The sequence below is a fragment of the Protopterus annectens genome, chromosome 1.part0 (genome assembly GCF_019279795.1).
Source record: "Protopterus annectens isolate FY-2018-M chromosome 1.part0, PAN1.0, whole genome shotgun sequence".
Classification (NCBI taxonomy): domain Eukaryota; kingdom Metazoa; phylum Chordata; order Ceratodontiformes; family Protopteridae; genus Protopterus; species Protopterus annectens.
The window spans coordinates 1,180,174,246-1,180,191,212 of record NC_056725.1 but is presented as its reverse complement, the minus strand read 5'-3'; the positions used below and the strand labels follow the sequence as shown (position 1 = coordinate 1,180,191,212).

General features: G+C 37.3%; 1 protein-coding gene and 1 long non-coding RNA gene across 3 annotated transcripts in view; one reads left to right on the top strand and one right to left on the bottom strand.

The window, feature by feature from the left end:
- Positions 1 to 1,293: 1,293 nt before the first annotated feature.
- LOC122796772 lies at positions 1,294 to 2,585 on the bottom strand. Its single transcript, XR_006364008.1, has 2 exons — positions 2,080 to 2,585; positions 1,294 to 1,647 (listed from the first exon to the last, which is right to left on the bottom strand). It is a non-coding gene; the product is annotated as an uncharacterized LOC122796772 (long non-coding RNA).
- Positions 1,636 to 16,967, top strand: part of MTRES1 (mitochondrial transcription rescue factor 1) — a 295,464-nt gene continuing 280,132 nt past the window's right edge. The window contains exon 1 of one of the 2 annotated variants that reach the window (XM_044065487.1): positions 1,636 to 1,754. In XM_044065487.1, coding sequence (XP_043921422.1) covers positions 1,725 to 1,754 — 30 coding nt within the window. In that variant the 5' untranslated portion in view covers positions 1,636 to 1,724. Of the gene's footprint in view, positions 1,755 to 2,630; positions 2,851 to 16,967 lie in introns of those variants that run through there. The other variant, XM_044065495.1, reaches the window with a different exon arrangement.

Genomic DNA, 16,967 nt, shown 5'->3' with positions numbered 1-16,967 from the left:
GATGAAAGCGCTTAACGTGTGTTTTTGTTTTATGGTGATGTTATTTCGTGCATGTAGACCTGTGTGCAGTGTTGTCGTGTAATAAATAGACGTGATCAACAACAGAGGATCTGTGGCACCTTTATTACCGAAATCCAGCTAGCCGGTATTGTTTTCATACAGTTTTTATCTACATATCTACGTAATACTGTATATAGTCCTTGACCTCATTCCCCCTTACTGAGAACAATTAATCTTTACTACCTACACTAGCTGATGCTGTTCAACTATGGCATTCACACCTTCCATGTGTGACCTCCACTTTTACTATCACTCAACCCCCTCTCTAAGACTACTCCAGAAACTATAATCTATGCTCTACTGACAGTGTACTTCCCACCCTTATCTCTTCCATTTCTGCTAAAACTTAAATATACTAGAACCTTCAAATTTCTATCCTTCAACTAATAACTGTTTTCTCTATCATTGTGAACTCTTAAACTGAGTAAATGCTATTCTCTTGCCTCTACCAATTTATTGTATAAATAGTTCTCTAAACAACTTTGTAAATATGTTTAAGAATTGTCTTGCCATTATGCATTTGTACTTTTTCACATTACTTTGTATAATTTCATTTTTGTTTACTTGTATGTAATATGGATTGTATAATTTCATCTTGTTTACTTGTATGTAATATGGAGCTTTTCTCCCCAGGCCTCCACTGAAAATGGGCTCTTTGAGCCCAGTGGACCTCCCCGGTAATCAAACTGGAAATAAATAAATGTCAAGCTTTTTATTCTATTTTATGTATATTTCATTGTGGCATTTAAATTCATTCCGGTGTTTGCAATTCATTTTTTTGTTTTTTACACTATTTTATGTGTATTTCATTGGACGACTGGAAACTTGGAAATGTGAAACTGACGGCTACATTTCATTCCGGTGACAGCTAATTGTGGGCGTGTTAGGGGCGGGGTTTGTTACTGCACATCCTGCTAGGTACTACACTGTTAGATTACCTAATTTCCTCCTTTTTATTTAATAGCTGTGTAACATGATTAACACCTAATTATTAAATTGTTAATCTACAAGTGTAGTACCTCCTCGGATGGTCAGTAGCAAACCCCGCCCCAAACACGCCTCCAGCCCTGTGGAGCCAGCTTCCGCATGAATATTGACACTCCCCCGCCGTGCCGAGGTATGAATATTCATGCCATGCCTAAACTGTCTGAAAAAGTATAGTTTATTGGTTATACAATACAATGCAAAGCACCCGTTTAAGAAACCGTACATAAAATGAAAACACGGTTTAAGTATCGTGAAAGACATGCAGTTTATTACATCACATGTCACAGAAACGATGACAATCAACAGAACCAAAGACAATCAGCAGTTAAAGCAACATAAAATCTTGAAACAGAGATGCACTGTATTAAATCACCGTAAATAAAACTCCAACAATCACTACATCGGTAAAGGTAACATGTGCACCTGTTACACGCTATGATTCCGGTCACCCAGTTCCAGTTCATGCGAATCCTGATACTCTTTAATATGTCCGTAGGCACAGGAACAAATCTTCATCCTGTTTGCTGTATTTTCACCCTACAGAAACTCATCGAAGTGGCTGTCCACCATATGCCTCAGAGTCCCATTCATCTGCCTCAGCTGTTTAAATGAAAGCAACATAAATTATTCAAATGCTACAATAATAAGCATTTATAAGCATTTATTTTGGCAAAAAAATGAAGCTCAGCAGGTTGCACTATCTGTGGGTAAGGTTTTCTTTGCAAAATCCCACGTTTCCACAAGAAATGTCCCTCTCTGGCAACTCTACCCCTCCCTCCCTTTTTTGTATGTTAATGTGATTGAAACATGGGTGTTTTTACAGTTTTTTTTTTAAATATGTTGAAATAGTTTGCTCTAATGTGTACTACATTGTCTGCGTGCAACACTGAAGGGCAGCAGGCGTAGTCTCAACGTACTGAGGCTGGGGTTTGATGTTGCGCTTCCCGACGGTTACTTTATTATAAACTGTCTTGTATTGCTTGGTTAGGTCAATACCCTAATTAGTACAATAAAGCTCCAGTACGTACGTACCTTTCAACTGTTCTGACTTTTAGCCAAGATTTTTGATCTGTCCCTCCTAATCATGGCTTTTAGAGGAGGAAGTGCGGCGCCGTGTGAATTGCAATAATAATAATTAAGATTTAATACCTCAAAAATACATGCTAACTCACATTATCATAGTTTGTGGTAATATTACGTCAGATTATTTCTGAATTTGCAACCGATTCTTTTGGTAAGATATTGAAAGTTATTATTAAGCAGTAAATGATGTAAGAACTCAGTATATTTAATCGCAGGGAAAAAATTCTGTTTGCTGATCACCATGTATAAATACCACAGTAAATCCTGTTTCTAGTTACATCGTGGTTAGTAACAAATTAAGATTACAAAATCAGCTCATACACATGACGTACAGTCCTAAAAAGAAACAATTGAAATCCTGTATCATCCATTCCCACACTTGCTGTTTAACTTTTTGAATAAATGCTAAAAAAAATCTGTAACGCTCACGCTCTGAAAGGTATTCAACTTCTAAAATAAACAGTATGGAACTAATGTTTTCCCAGAAATGACGGATTCTTGGCTGTCGGAACTATGATTTGAGCGCACTTCCGCTTTAAAAGCATTGTGTGATAGTTGTGGAATAGTAAAAGAAGGGTGGCAGAAAAAGAAGTGATTGCTTCTTTTACTGTATTGCTGTTGTAAATAGTTGTAAAAACGAATTAATCGTATTGTTAGTGTGGAACCTTGCTGCTATTCGGCGGGCAAGTGTTTTTAAAAGAGAGCAAGCAAGTACGAGAGGTAAAAAATGCTTTTGATCTAGCAAGGGCATTTGTATTAATTGTGCATCTTAAATTGGACTACCTTGCCTCTCGTAATTATGCATGTAGTGTACCACTGATGAAGTTCCACTAGTCTTTTTATTGGAATATGATGCACGTGTTTAACTTAGCTTGAGTATTTGTCTTGGAGAACTTTGAGAGGAGTGTTTTGAAAAAGGGTAGTGCACTTTTGACCTCTCTTGATTGTTTTGCCTCATAATTCTGAAGTCTTCCTACCATAATTTATGATTTAATGATAGGATAGGGGGTTATGGTTACCAGACAGCAGTTACTTAGCAACATACAAAGCAAATTATCCTGGATTGGGTTGTTTGTACCCAGGAGTCATGGTAAAAGGTTGAGTACAGTGGCTTAGAGAAATATTGTAGTATTGTAAACTTACTGACACGTTGGTGGCCGTGTTAGTGCAGTGGTTAGCTTTGCTGCCTCACAGCAAGAGAGTCTCCGGTTCAATCCTCGGCTGGGGTGCCTTCTGTGTGGAGTCTGCATGTCCTCCCTGTGGTCGCGTGGGTTTCCTCCAGGTGCTCTGGTTTCCTCCCACATTTCAAAGACATGCTGTAGGTGGATTGGACACTCTAAATTGGCCCTAGGTGTGAGTGTGTGTGTGTGCCTTCTGTGGAAGGTAGGGCGCCGGGCTGGCAACTCGACACTGTAAAACTCCACTGCCAGTCATGAGCGGACAGGCAATGCGCTTTGGCGACCCCTAACCGGGAAAAGCCAAAAGAAGAAGCAACTTACTGACATGTTGCTTCCATTTTGTGGGTCTTAGAGTTTTCAGATGTCGTTTGAGTATTTCAGAACTGGATTTGTGGTGGTGATAGAGAACTGGTCTCATAATTAGATGTCACCCACGCACAACTTTTTTTTTTCTTTTACACACCATATTAATCATTCTGTATTTGCTGGTATTCACGGCTGCTGTCAGGAAAAAGTAGAAGCAGACTGCACAATGTGGAAGTCTACACATTTAGCTATGAGTCATTCGCCTTCAATGTACTGCTGTTTTATGCAATCATATACATTTCCCCTTTTTTAAATTCTTCAGATATTTAGGGTTTCTTGTAACTTGACAAGAATGAACCTCATTCCTAAGGCATAGTCAGTGAAATTAGTTTTGCTTCAAATTTTGATGTTTCCCAAGAGTACTGTTCTCAACACTTGCAATGTACCTAGAAATGCCTCCTTTTCTGTTTCATATAGAGTTGTTTGTACCAACATTTTTAAGTATGTTTGAACATTCTTATTAGCCCTATTGCTTTTACTACCATTGGAACTCTCTGGGTATCTTTTTCCATATCACTGTTTCTGCTTACATATCCTGTGGTTGAATTACTTTTTCTCAGTATGCAGGACACAGTAATCTCTATATGTAGTTATTTCAGTGGTTAATTACTTTTTTTTTTTTTTTACATTTTTTTCAACTACAATATCTGGCTTTCTTGCTGCTGTTTTCTTTACTGTTGGTATTGAATGATTCCATGTGATTATTACTGCTACATTTTTAGTAATGTATTGTAGTTCATGTTTCCAGTGCTTCTTTGCTACGTGTATGTTGTGTTTACACAATCTCAAATGTAACTGTCTCGACACATTATTGTGCCTGTCAGTGTACATACCCTCAGCCATGAGTATATTACAGCTAGCAACAAGATATGCAACTGCTTCTGTCTTTGTTCTGTAGAACTACATTTTGTATCTGTATCACCTACATTGTACACTACAGCATTTATAGTCCTCAGTCTTGAACTGCCATTATTAACCTTTTGTATTTTGGTTTAAATTGACCTTTCGTTATCCATTCATGCATTGAATCTTGATTAACGTGGTTTTCCATCAGTTCTCTATACCTGCCAGTACAATTGTGGGCTTTCCAGCTTTCTTTCCTTTAATTTAGGTTTTTATTTAAAATTTTCCAGGTGGAGCACTGATCACAAATAACCAGTTTCAGTACGAGTCAGAGAAAGGTAGAACAAAATTATAAAGAAAGTGAGAATTGTATTTGAGTAAAAACTAACAATAATCTGAAGAGAGTACACATCAGAAATATAGAGTTATCATCAAAACAAATCTGTTTGCAATAAATTCAGAACAATACACTTGGGGTGCTAGAGTCCAGAATGTTTTGTTACACAACACAAGTATGAATGGTAAATAAGGTAAAGTGGAGTGAGAGATGTAAAGGAGTTTCAAGTGTATTTGGTAGCAGGTAGAAGAGTAAGGAGGCAGAGATTAGCGGATGTGGCTGGATGAGAAGCAACGTCATTTGACAACTTTTTAGAGATGGGCTTTTAGTTGAGTTGAACATTTTGAATAGGATGAAGTGGCTTTTATTTGTGCTGGAATATTTTCCAAGATTTTGAGTCCTAGTATGGAAAAGCAGTGTTCTGTGCAGTGGTATTTAGCTTTGAGGAATTGTGATGTGGTTGCAGTGTCTTTTTGGCTTTTGAGGCTGTAGGAGGATGTGTAATTAGCTTAGCTGATAAGGTGAGGAGGATCAGTTACTAAGCACTCTCTTTTGCTACCTGCTTTTTGTCCATTTCTGATCTGATTTACATTTCTACTGCTTTTGCAATACTTCTGACTCTGAGAAAATGTCATCTTAGTTTTATTTTCATTGTGATGCTGAACTTTCATCATATTTGGATCTGATGATGCCAACAAATATGTATGCATTTCCGCAATTGCAGACCTATACCTATGTTCAGTTTTGCTTATTTCCGACAGACATGTAATGTCATCATACCATTTACTATTTTTTATGTATATCATCTGACAGGCATGAAGCAGTTTTCGTGTTTTCCTGTCCAGCTAATCCACCACTTTTTGGAAACAGTCACACCAAAGTCACACCAAAGCATATACGAGAACAGAAGAGCAGGCTGATTTATAGCTTGAACTTTGTTCTTGGATGTCAAGGCAATTTTCAGTATTGGTTTTAGTTTTCTAAAATATTCCTTACAATGATTCTCATTTGTTCATAGATATTTATATGCTCCCTCTTGTTTAAGTTCATTTATATCACATTCATCTCACAAGTTGATGTTTTCTTGATGTCTTAGTTTTCCTGGTATTGGAGATTTTAAGCATTTGTAACTACACTTTCAGGTGCTTGTCTGAAGGACTTACCAGTTTGAATGAAATTTCATTTACATTTTTGGATGATTTAATCTGTTAATCTGAGTATTATGTCTTTCTTTAGTAATACATGATCTATTATTTCATATGATTCTTTTTTATTACTTATCTCTTCCTACTGTCATAATTGCTTTTTTGTCTAAATGACTGTAAATGCTAAGTACATATATATATATATATATATATATATATATATATATATATATATATATATATGTGTGTGTGTGTGTGTGTATATGTATTCTGTATGTCTTCTAAGTTATCAGAGATTCTTCTGCATGGAAATTCTGGGTTTGTTGCATAACAGAAACAGTACATAATCTCTCTCGTCCCCTACAGTCCACTATGTTGTACCTGTGCCTCTTGCTTGCCCTATGCCTATTTGTGACTGCTGCATCATTGCAACATGGTGTAGTCCTGTGGTAGGAAAGCTTCCTTGTTCTGAGAGTTCTGTACTATCTTTCTCTGTTTGTAGCACCAGTGCCTTCACCACAATTGGACACTTTTTTATTCTGGGACCTATGCACCCATGAAAAACAGGGTCCACCACCTTCAATATTACTTAGCTGGTGATGCTTGAGATAGTACTTTTAAGCTTTGACCTGTGCCTTGACAATAGCAAAGTGCGCATGTTTCTAGTCCTTTTAGGTGTCCTATGGCTATTAATGGGACTGAGTTCACTCTTGTGTTATGTATCAGATTATTACCTTTGTAACGGCAGCACTAGACGGCAGTAGTGAGAATATTATTTACTTGAATTTAACATTTGTCGAGTGGGTGGGCTTCTGATTCAAGTGGATCAATTTCAAACACTGCCGTAGTGTATAGTAGTATTTTTCAACCGCTGGTCTAGCAGAAATTTGCTACTGGTCTGTGAAAGACTAAGGCTCACTGACTTGGGGGTGGGACTGCTGGCCAGGAGACTTTATTTTTTTAATTAAAAAAAAAATTGAACACTCTTTGCATCCAGTCGCACAGACGCATCTTCTGCAGCTGTGCGACCTGCTGTTTATGTTTTCTTCTTCCACGCAGATGGAATTTGAATGGCAGAACACATTTGAAATGTGGACCAGGAATGGACAGGTGAGAGGTAGGGGTATGTGTGTTTGTATAAGAAGAGGAAGGTGATGTCTTTCAACTGTCCAGAGTATCCATATTTCTGCCTCATAGTTTTTTAGTCTATTCATAAAATTTGTGGGGTTGTTTGTGTTTATTGTGGCAAATCAGTGAGGACAGAATTCACTAATTAATGACAGGCATTTGAGTTTCAGACTTCATATCCTTCAGAAAAATTCATGATAACACAATACCTTTTATTCTAGCAACTTATAAGTTTGTGAGAGCAATATTTAAAGTTTGTCTCTATTTTGGGGGCTTTGGCCCACCATTATTTTTGGCTTTGCCCAGATTTTTTGTACCAAGAGGTGTGTGTGTGTGTGTGTGTGTGTGTGTGTGTGTGTGTGTGTGTGTGTGTGTGTAAGGGGGGTATGTTGGTGTATGTAAGAGGGAGGGAGGTAGGTGCATACCTCTCAACTGTCCTGATTTTTACTGAAATTTTAGCTCTGCCCCTCTTAATCACACCTAAAAGCGATGACTTTTGGAGAAAAGGTGATGAATTACACTTAATAAAGAATGACAATAATTAGAATTACACTTGATAAAGAATGACAATTAGTTACAGAGTTCTTTTACTTTAGAAAAATGCATATTCAATCATGTTGTGTTTTGTCAGTGTCTTCAGTTATTAATACTATTATATGTAAAGTATCCCTGATGGATCTGTCCATGATTCTGTTGAGATTTCAACCCTTTTTGGTTGAAAGCTATGGGTAGGTGTGCGTGTGTGCATGTGTGTATGTACGAGGTAGGTACTTAGCATACCTCTCAACTGTCCAGATTTTTGCAGAATGTCTAGATTTTTGCCGCATATTTTTGGTCTGTTCCTCATAAAAAGTACTGAGGTTTCAGACTTCTTATCCTGTGGCATACAGCACTCAAACAGAGATTTGATTTAATTGGTTCCTTTATAAGTAATTTTTTTTTTATTTTTGCTTTAGCGGTCCCCAAACTAATTCTCCTATTTTCACCAGTCCCCAAGTGTAAAAAAGTTGAAAGCCACTGGTGTACAACACAAGTTACACAAAGTTCTATCCATTGCAAACTACAGTATATAAGGGGCAGTCAGCAGTTCCTTTCTTCTGCTGGCAGTTTCTACTTTGGTACATTTCTGTAGTCTACCAAACCTTATCACTGTTATGGCACAGCAGTTAGCCAGCTTTATAGCTTGTCCTTCCCCATATTTATAACTTAAGCACAATGTCTTATGACTTCTACTTTCCAGACCAATTATTTTGAAGTTCTGGCCACAGCCCATATTGAAAAATAAGAGACTCTTGATTGCTAAAAGTAGATAAGTATGTTATTTCTTGTTTTCAAGACTCTTTGTTATATATTCAATAACCCATATTACTCTGAAATGTTATCTAGTTTTGATGGGTCATAGTCTGATCTGAAATTGTTCAGTCATTTTCCAACTTTGGTGCCAAGCTTACTGTCTCTTTTTTTAGATTTGTCTGCTTCATTTCAATATTCTTGCTCCCTTTGAGATTTATGGCTTTTTTCCTAATGGATTCAGTCAGTTTCTCACCTGTCTCCCTAGTGTCCATCATGTTTCAACAAGCTACCATAGCTGTCAACTTTCTAGAGAAAGATTCAGGGACAAAGTAAAAAATAACAGAGGAGCAAATGCCTAACATTTGGAGTAGATTTTAAAGATTACTCTTGTGTATTTAAAAATGTTGCAATTATAAAATGTTATTGCATTAACTTGCATTTTATAGAGGATAAGAGGTATGAAACTTGCATATTTGTCAATATTTTGTGACTGCAGTTCCTCAACAATTTACCAGAAAACCATAAAGTTGTAAGGAACAGGCCAAAATGTGAGGTAAAACCAAGGGCATTCTGCAAAGTCAAGGACAGTTGAGAGGTAATGATACCCAGCAAATTGTCTGCCAGTTTCCTGCACTCTAACTCCTCATTCATCATTCACAGCAATTAGATTAACCAGGCAAGACTGACAAAACTGTTCTTCTAGCCTTGGTTCAATGCAATCTTTGATTTATGTTTCTCAGTGAATTAAGTATCAAGGCACAAAGCAGGTTTGCATTGCAGAAAAGAAAGATGTAGCTAATTAAAAATACATCACATTTTAATAATTGTCTTATTTTTCCTGATGAACTAATATTCCTGCTTTTGGTCTTCTAACCGTATTTGTAAAACACCATTTTAACTACACAAGCTTTTGCACCATCTGTAACACTCGGTGTTTATATCAAAGCATATGCATTTTGTTCTTATTGTACCAAAGGCCGTTCACATTGAATTTAATTTTACTAAGGATGCAGCAACTTTAATACCATGCGTATGCACTCGTGCAACGACACGCACACAAGATGTAATGTTTTACTGTAGAAGCTATTTTGGGTTACATGATTTGTAATAGTAAATATCTGCAGCCGTATCAGTGCATGCTAGTAACCCATATGGTCGTTTTCTGTTATAATAGTTAAAATTCATTGCTAATTCAAAAACAAGTTAAACTCAATTTTATCGTCAAAACTTTGAGTATATATTTATAGTCAAGCAAATTTATTTCATATCTAATTTTAATACTTTCTATATCTATTTAACCTATCCACTGGATACAACTGTTCTGTTTTTCAGCATAAATGTAAGCAAATGATATTTCAACAAGCATATAAACTAGATATAATGCAAAATAATAAACAGCTGTACAAAAAGCACAAACCAAGGCTGGAAAGAGCATTATAACAAAAAGCCAGAAAGTTAGGTGAAACATATTTGTTAACAGAGAGTAAGATGTACAACACAGTGCAAAGCTTGTGGTAAAAAAGTGAGTTTTTTTTATATTTTCCATAATACTGACCACTCTAGACTGTTAGTTCCTGCATAGGATTAAGGCCATGACCTGTTAATGTGCTGCTTCTTTTAGTGTGTCGTTTGATTCCCACTGCCTTCATTTACTGACAGTAGTGTAGAAAGCTATCCCCCTGATTTCACAGTAGCAAACTCCACCCAAATGTTGCCACCAGCATAATTAATTCACTCCCCTGTAGCCTTGGAGACTTAGTGAGTATTCAGTAGCTATGTGATCACTACACAATGGGGTCCATTCCTGTTATGGTTTTAGGAGCCCAAAACATTTGGAGAAATAAAACTGAAAGTAGGTAACTAATATAAAGCATGCTGTATCTGACCACAGCAATGGATAAAATTCTATTTCTAGATTTGCCGTGCCCTTACTTCATAAATGTGACAAAAGTGTGAGGGGCATAGAGTTCCTTCTCTCTGGCTAAGCAGTCCAAAAAGAGGACTCTGGAGACTTCAAATGATGCCTGCAAAGTAGCAGATGTATTCTTAGTGGAGCTCCTACCTGTATTCTGCTTCATAGAGGTGTTTAAGGGTGCACAGTTGTAGGCCTTGTGGCAGGCCTGCTTTTTTTAGCTAGTCAGATATCTGTGTACTCCCTAGGTTAAATGTTTATACTTGTATAAGCTTTTCTGTACTGTTTTCTTTTTTATGTAGAGCTTTCTCCCAAGGACTCTGATGAAAAGGGCCTAGTAGTTCAACCAGATAATCCCAGTTGCTAAATAAAAATAAAGTAACACATGTTTTATAATAATTTTCGATTCTCTTTCAGTAATGTAATTCTTGTTGTTGTTTCTTTAGCTTTTATGTTTTTCTTCCGGGTATAGTGCAAATGCATTACAGTTATCTGCTTGCTAAAGTGAAGAATGGATTGTAAGGTTTTGTGAGTGACTGAGGAGTTGATGTGGGAAGGAAGAGATTTCATTGTGGAGAGACAGAACAACACAAGGTGGTATGTATGCTGAGGGCTGCTCACTTAAGCACTTGCTGAAATCAAAGGTGGGGGAGTTAAATTAAACCAGGGGGTCTCTTCTCTAATTTTTTTAGGGACGTGCATCCGCAGAGATTGGTTTCACCGGTTAGGCAAGGAAAGAACAGGTAAGGAGACATTGATGGGAAAGAGGTCACTGATGGCATCGAGAGAGAGAGAGAGACTGTTTCTCTTTGTAGAAATGAGATCATGAGGAATGAGTCCACTACATGTATTATTCACAGATGGAGACATGAATACTGCAAAAATCATGTACGCGTGGGTCACAGGTTAGAGAGTGTCAGGATTTTGTATTTCTGGTACAGTAGACTGAGAGTGATGGTACATATGAATGAATGTTAGTGTGTGCAGTCTAACTCTGGATGAAGTAAAAGATGGGGCTGGGGGGGGGGGAATGACTGATCTGAACAATTACTTGGTTACAATATAGACGTTTGGGTGATAACATGTTGGTTACTGGATGTTGTAAAAAAGGTTGCTAGTAACTGGATAAGTGGGCTGGAATAGGACTGTTTTTATCCCCAACCCAGACCAAGTAGTAATGAAAAAGCAGCAAGATTTACCACAACTTGTAATGTTCACAATGAATATCTGGAGGTACCAACTTTGCTAAGAAAGCCAGAGGAATTGGTAGAGGTGCTGTTAGCTATATGGCTAGGACACTAAGGACATTGTAATCAAAGAAAGGAAGGCCTGCACGCAGAAGTCTGGAAAATCAAAAACCAAGTTTAATCAACACACCATAAGGGTAAAGTCATACACAATACCCCTCTTTATCTTTATGGTGTGTTGATTAAACTTGTTTTTTGATTTTCCACACTTCTGCATGCTGGCCTTCCTTTTTTGATTACAATTTGACTTTTTGGCCTGTGCACCTGCCTCACCTGCGAGGGCTATATTACTGTAGGACAATAAGAACCTCAGCAAGAATGAATAACGTGCAGGTGCTGCCCTGATGTGCACTGCACAGATAGAGAGGTAAAGGTTTGGAAGCTCAAGGGTAGTAATTAGCATGCTGCAGGGTGGCCTGTACTTCCTGGGGTAGGATGGAGTAAGACTGAGTTTGAGACATTATAGGGACAGACATTTCTTTTACAGGTCTCCTTCATTACCTCTTCACCTGTCAGGGAAACTCATACCCCCCCCCCCCCAACTTGCAAGAATCATCGTAGTGGTGCATAGCATATCTTGTTTTTAGTACAGAAGAAGAATGATTTTGCTACGTAAGTGGTTGAAAGAGTGTGGTTATAGCATAGAATTTCTAACACCCCCCCCCCACACACACACACACACACACACACACACACACACACACCCTTCAACCAGTTCAAGGGGCTTAATTTTCAAGTTTTTGTCAGTCATGGTCCTAAGCAAGGGAGTTCTAGCATGCCTTCTGCTTTCATATTGATGCAGTATGGAGGATCTTTGTAGCCAAAAGTGAAGATGAAGAGACTGAGACACATTTTAAATCTGTCCTGTCTGGAAAACACCTGAAAGTCAAGAAGATTAAAATAATGACCCATCAGTCTGGTTTCTTTCTTTTCTTTCAAAAAGCATAGATGGTAATTCTAAATATGAAGAGTGCTGACTGATTTGTGTCTGTATTTTTTTTTTTTTTTTTGTACTTTAAAGGAAATTTCTCAGTTTTGGGTGAGCAAGCAGCACTTAAAATTTGTAGCTGACAGGATTCAAATTTGTCCCTAACTCAACAACTGTGTGAGTCAAGCTCAGTGCAGTCTTCAACTGCTTTACAGTTTGACCACATTGATTCCATTTTTAAACTCACTGGGATTAACTGGTATAAACAAATGAGACACTGTCTCTGCGTATAAAGGCTTTTCTAAGATCAGTTCTGACTTCTTTGCAGCATAGTATTTCATAGGTTAGCTGCCCAAGTAGCTCATTTTAAGCCTAGCCAATTTTCCCCAAAGTTGAGAATCAAATCTTGTACCTTGTGTTTGTGAGCTCAACACCTTAACCATTATGCCAAGCCCAAAATAATGACAATAGGGTCATAGTTAATAATGCATGCAGACCATTAAAGGACCTAGATCAAATTCCCAAGTGTTCCAGAGCATTGCCTGGTTAAGTGACTTGCTCGATGTCATACAGTAGGTAAATGAAGGTGGAAATATTCAAACCCTACGACCCTGCCACAGGAAGCAGCTCATTAACAAGTTGGAGCTTTAGTGTTCTGCTCTAACTGCCAATATATTTCTGTCTCAGCAGAGGGGAGGGGAAGGCCTAACTGTCAAGCAGCTTACACCAGGGGCCAGATTCTAAAATACTTGCTCTCAGTATAGTTATATTTGCCTAGATTTTAACAAGTGTTTCAGATTCTACGTTACGCACATGTGGAATTTTGGACAATTCACTTATGCTGAATTTCAAATGGTGATGCACTTAAGAGTATAACCAATTTTTTTCACACCCCTCCTGACAAAAACTGCTCGTTGTTTTGTGTGTGTGTGTGTGTTTGTTTATTTATTTATATATATATATATATATATATATATATATATATATATATATATATATATATATAATCTCACACACACCCATACATATATACATGCACACAGACATACACACACACACATATATATATATATATATATATATATATATATATATATATGATTACAGGTTCGTAAACACCTTACCCATTATAATAACCTCCCATGTCAATTAACCCATATGTTGACCTTCCAAATGTCAACAGCAAAAGGTCAACAAAGAGAACATCAACACCCTACCATGCATGCATTGAGAGAGAACCTCAGCGCATGCATTTTTTTTTTCACTAAAAATAAAAACAAAAAACATTATTTTGCAAGAAGCAAGCACTCCTGCACCTTCACACCCCTTGCTAATTATGTATACTGATTTCAAAATCACACAATATCTGAGAAGGGGCATATTCCCAACCCAGAGAACTGTGAGATATCTCACACCTGTCTACCAAATGCGGTTAACTAATTTAGGCTAAAGTGAGTCCTCACCTATACATATATGCATACATGCATGTAGTAATGTATGCTGTATATTGTAGCTGTCAATCATCCAACTACAAAGTGTGGAACCTTACATGTCTTAATGTGGAACAAATGGGCAAAATGTGGAATACTTACTAACAGTTTACTAACAACTTCAACCAAGAATCTCACAGGATAACTAAAATGTGTTGCTTTATAATATATGAAACATTCTTTTGATAAATTGATATGATTCTGTATTATCATGGGTATTGGTAAAAAAAATCAACCCTAAATATGATCCAGAGTGAGACACCCTGATCCACCATTTAGTAGGCTGTGTGAAGAGAGGGTCATAGACACTAGAATAAGAGAGGGTCATAGACACTAGAATTAATCACAATACACAAGCACTCAAGTCCTTGCACCATAAGTACACATGACACAATCATGTACATATGACTTGAGATGTGCCTCCTTAGACTAAATGAAGAGAGACATGGTGGAACCCTCGGAATATGTGTTTTGAGACTGGTATGAACCTAGCCTTGAGCAGCATGCCACTATCACTAAGAATGATGCCACAATAAGAACAAAATATTATTAACTTTAAGAATTGGCTTAGCTAAGCCATGTGTGTGTGTATGTGACTTGACTCTTGCCATCTTCCCCTCCCAGATACCCCTATCAGATAAAATCCTTCAGCTCCTTATTAATTGCTAGCCCCAACGTTTCCTCTGGTTGATAAAAAATATGCCTGACCTGTGTATAAGACTAAATGGACTAAAAGCAGTTTTAACTGCTTTTATCTTACTATTCCTATTCATATCCATGTAATGGAGCTTCCGATTTCTCGGTTTTTGTATTATCTTTTGTTTAGTCTCTTCCCACATAGAAATTTGTGTGTGGGTACATAATCTTCTTCTGTTCTCTTCGCTTTAGCTTCATTAGTTTTGTATCCCAAAAATATTTGAAACTGTCTCAAAATGTTCTACAACACTGTAATAAACTTTTCTGGTTTTATCAGATGTAAAATAATATCGGCAAATAGAGCCAGCTTTTTACTTTTCTGGTTTTATCAGATGTAAAATAATATCGGCAAATAGAGCCAGCTTTTTTTGACTACCATGACAATTATACCCTTGAATTTCTGAGTTCCTTATTTTCTTTGCCAGTGGTTCTAAATATAATGCAATCAAAGGATGAAGAGGATACCCCTATCTGGTTCCTCTGCTCAAGCAGAAATTATAAGAGAAGAACCCACCCACTTTTTCACCTCTGATCCTGCATATATCCTTATGACATTATAATTTTATTAGGGAATGCAAGCTCTTCCATTGCCCAGCTGCTTACTCTGTCATATGCTTTCTCTGCATCAAGACCCACCAACAACAGTGGTATTTTGTAATATTCTGCATCCCTCTGGATCATCAGTGTTCCGTTAATGTTGTCAGATGCTTGCCTCCTCTTCACAAAACCACAGTGATCTATATCTATCAATTTTGACATCACTTTTACCATTGTTTTAGCCATTATCGAAATAAACACTTTATAATCATGGTTTAGTATTGAAATGACCTGTATGAAGCTGGATTTGATGAATCTTTACCCTCTTTAGGTGTCACTGCTACCACCACTTTCTTCCAGGATATTGGTACTTCTCCTCCTCTTAAAATACTGTTAAACCTTCCAGATATTTATCAGTTTTTTTCCTCCTAACATCCAGACTTCCACAGGAATACCATCTGTTTCGGGACCCTTTCCTCTGGATTCGTTATACATTGCCATTTTTATTTGTCTCTTCCTATCCTAACTGTTAGCAATTGAGCCTCCTCTGCCTCTACCCTTGGCATATTTAATTCTTCCATAAACATTTCAATTTGTACCAGTTCTTGAATTTTCATATTTTTCTGCTTTATGCCAACTTTCATATAATTTCCAAAATATTTCTAATGCTTCTGCAGGATCTCTTGTTCATTTATTTAACATTTGTTTACCAGGAAAGTCCAACTTGGAACGAAGCCAATTTTCAGCAGAGGCGTGGGGAGAAACACTGTGGATGCATATCTTTGTAATGTGGGAGGAAACCAGAGTACCCAGAAAAAACCCACACAAACACAGAGAGGACATGCAGACTCTGCACAAAAGGCACTCCAGCCGAGAATCAAACTAGAGAACCTCTTGCTGTGAGGCAACAACTGTACCGCTGCACCACTGCACCGTCCGTGTCCATTATCTTCCTTGTTATAGGTTCCTTATCTTCCTTGTTATAGGTTCCTTAAGCTTGGAGACAGCCCTTTCTACTTTCTGTTGCCCAAGCTGTTCTAAAAGTCTTTGTGCTCTAGAGTTATCAAAAAACAGTTGCTTAACAGCAATCTTTCTATCCTCCTGCATATTATTGAGATAATCCTTTTCCTGCTTTGAATTCTGCAGTTGCTCCTTTTCTTGTTCTGTGAGATTCCTTCTGTTTTGCAATACGTTAACATGTGTCAGTCCCTCTAAGTAATTCTTACTTGACCATATCTCCCTTTCTTTTATTTCTACCCTTAAAAAATTCCACTTTAATTTTATCCCACTCCTTAATTATATTTTCAGAAAAAATTTCTATGTTCTCTAATAGCTCCTGAATAATTTCCACTACCCACTCCTTAAATTATTTTCTTTTCAAGAGATAGGTGGGAAAGCGCCCGTGTCACATTTTTATTTCATTACCATGTGTTTTTGTTATTATTGGCACATTATCTGAAATAGTTATTGAGTGAGTATCAAAACCTTCAATAAAATGCACATGTTCCTGTGAAATGTAAATTCTGTCTAGCCTAGCCCAGTTTTTGTATCTTGAGGAATAATATGTAAATTCACTCAGAACTCGTAGTACTGAATTCACATCTTCCATGCCAGATATTTTCATAAATTTCTTCAAAAATGTATCTGTCTTATGTTTTCTGTTCTGGGCCCCCTAGGCACATCTTCTCTGTTGCAAATCAAATTCCAGTCCCCACCTATAAGTAATATTCCATACTG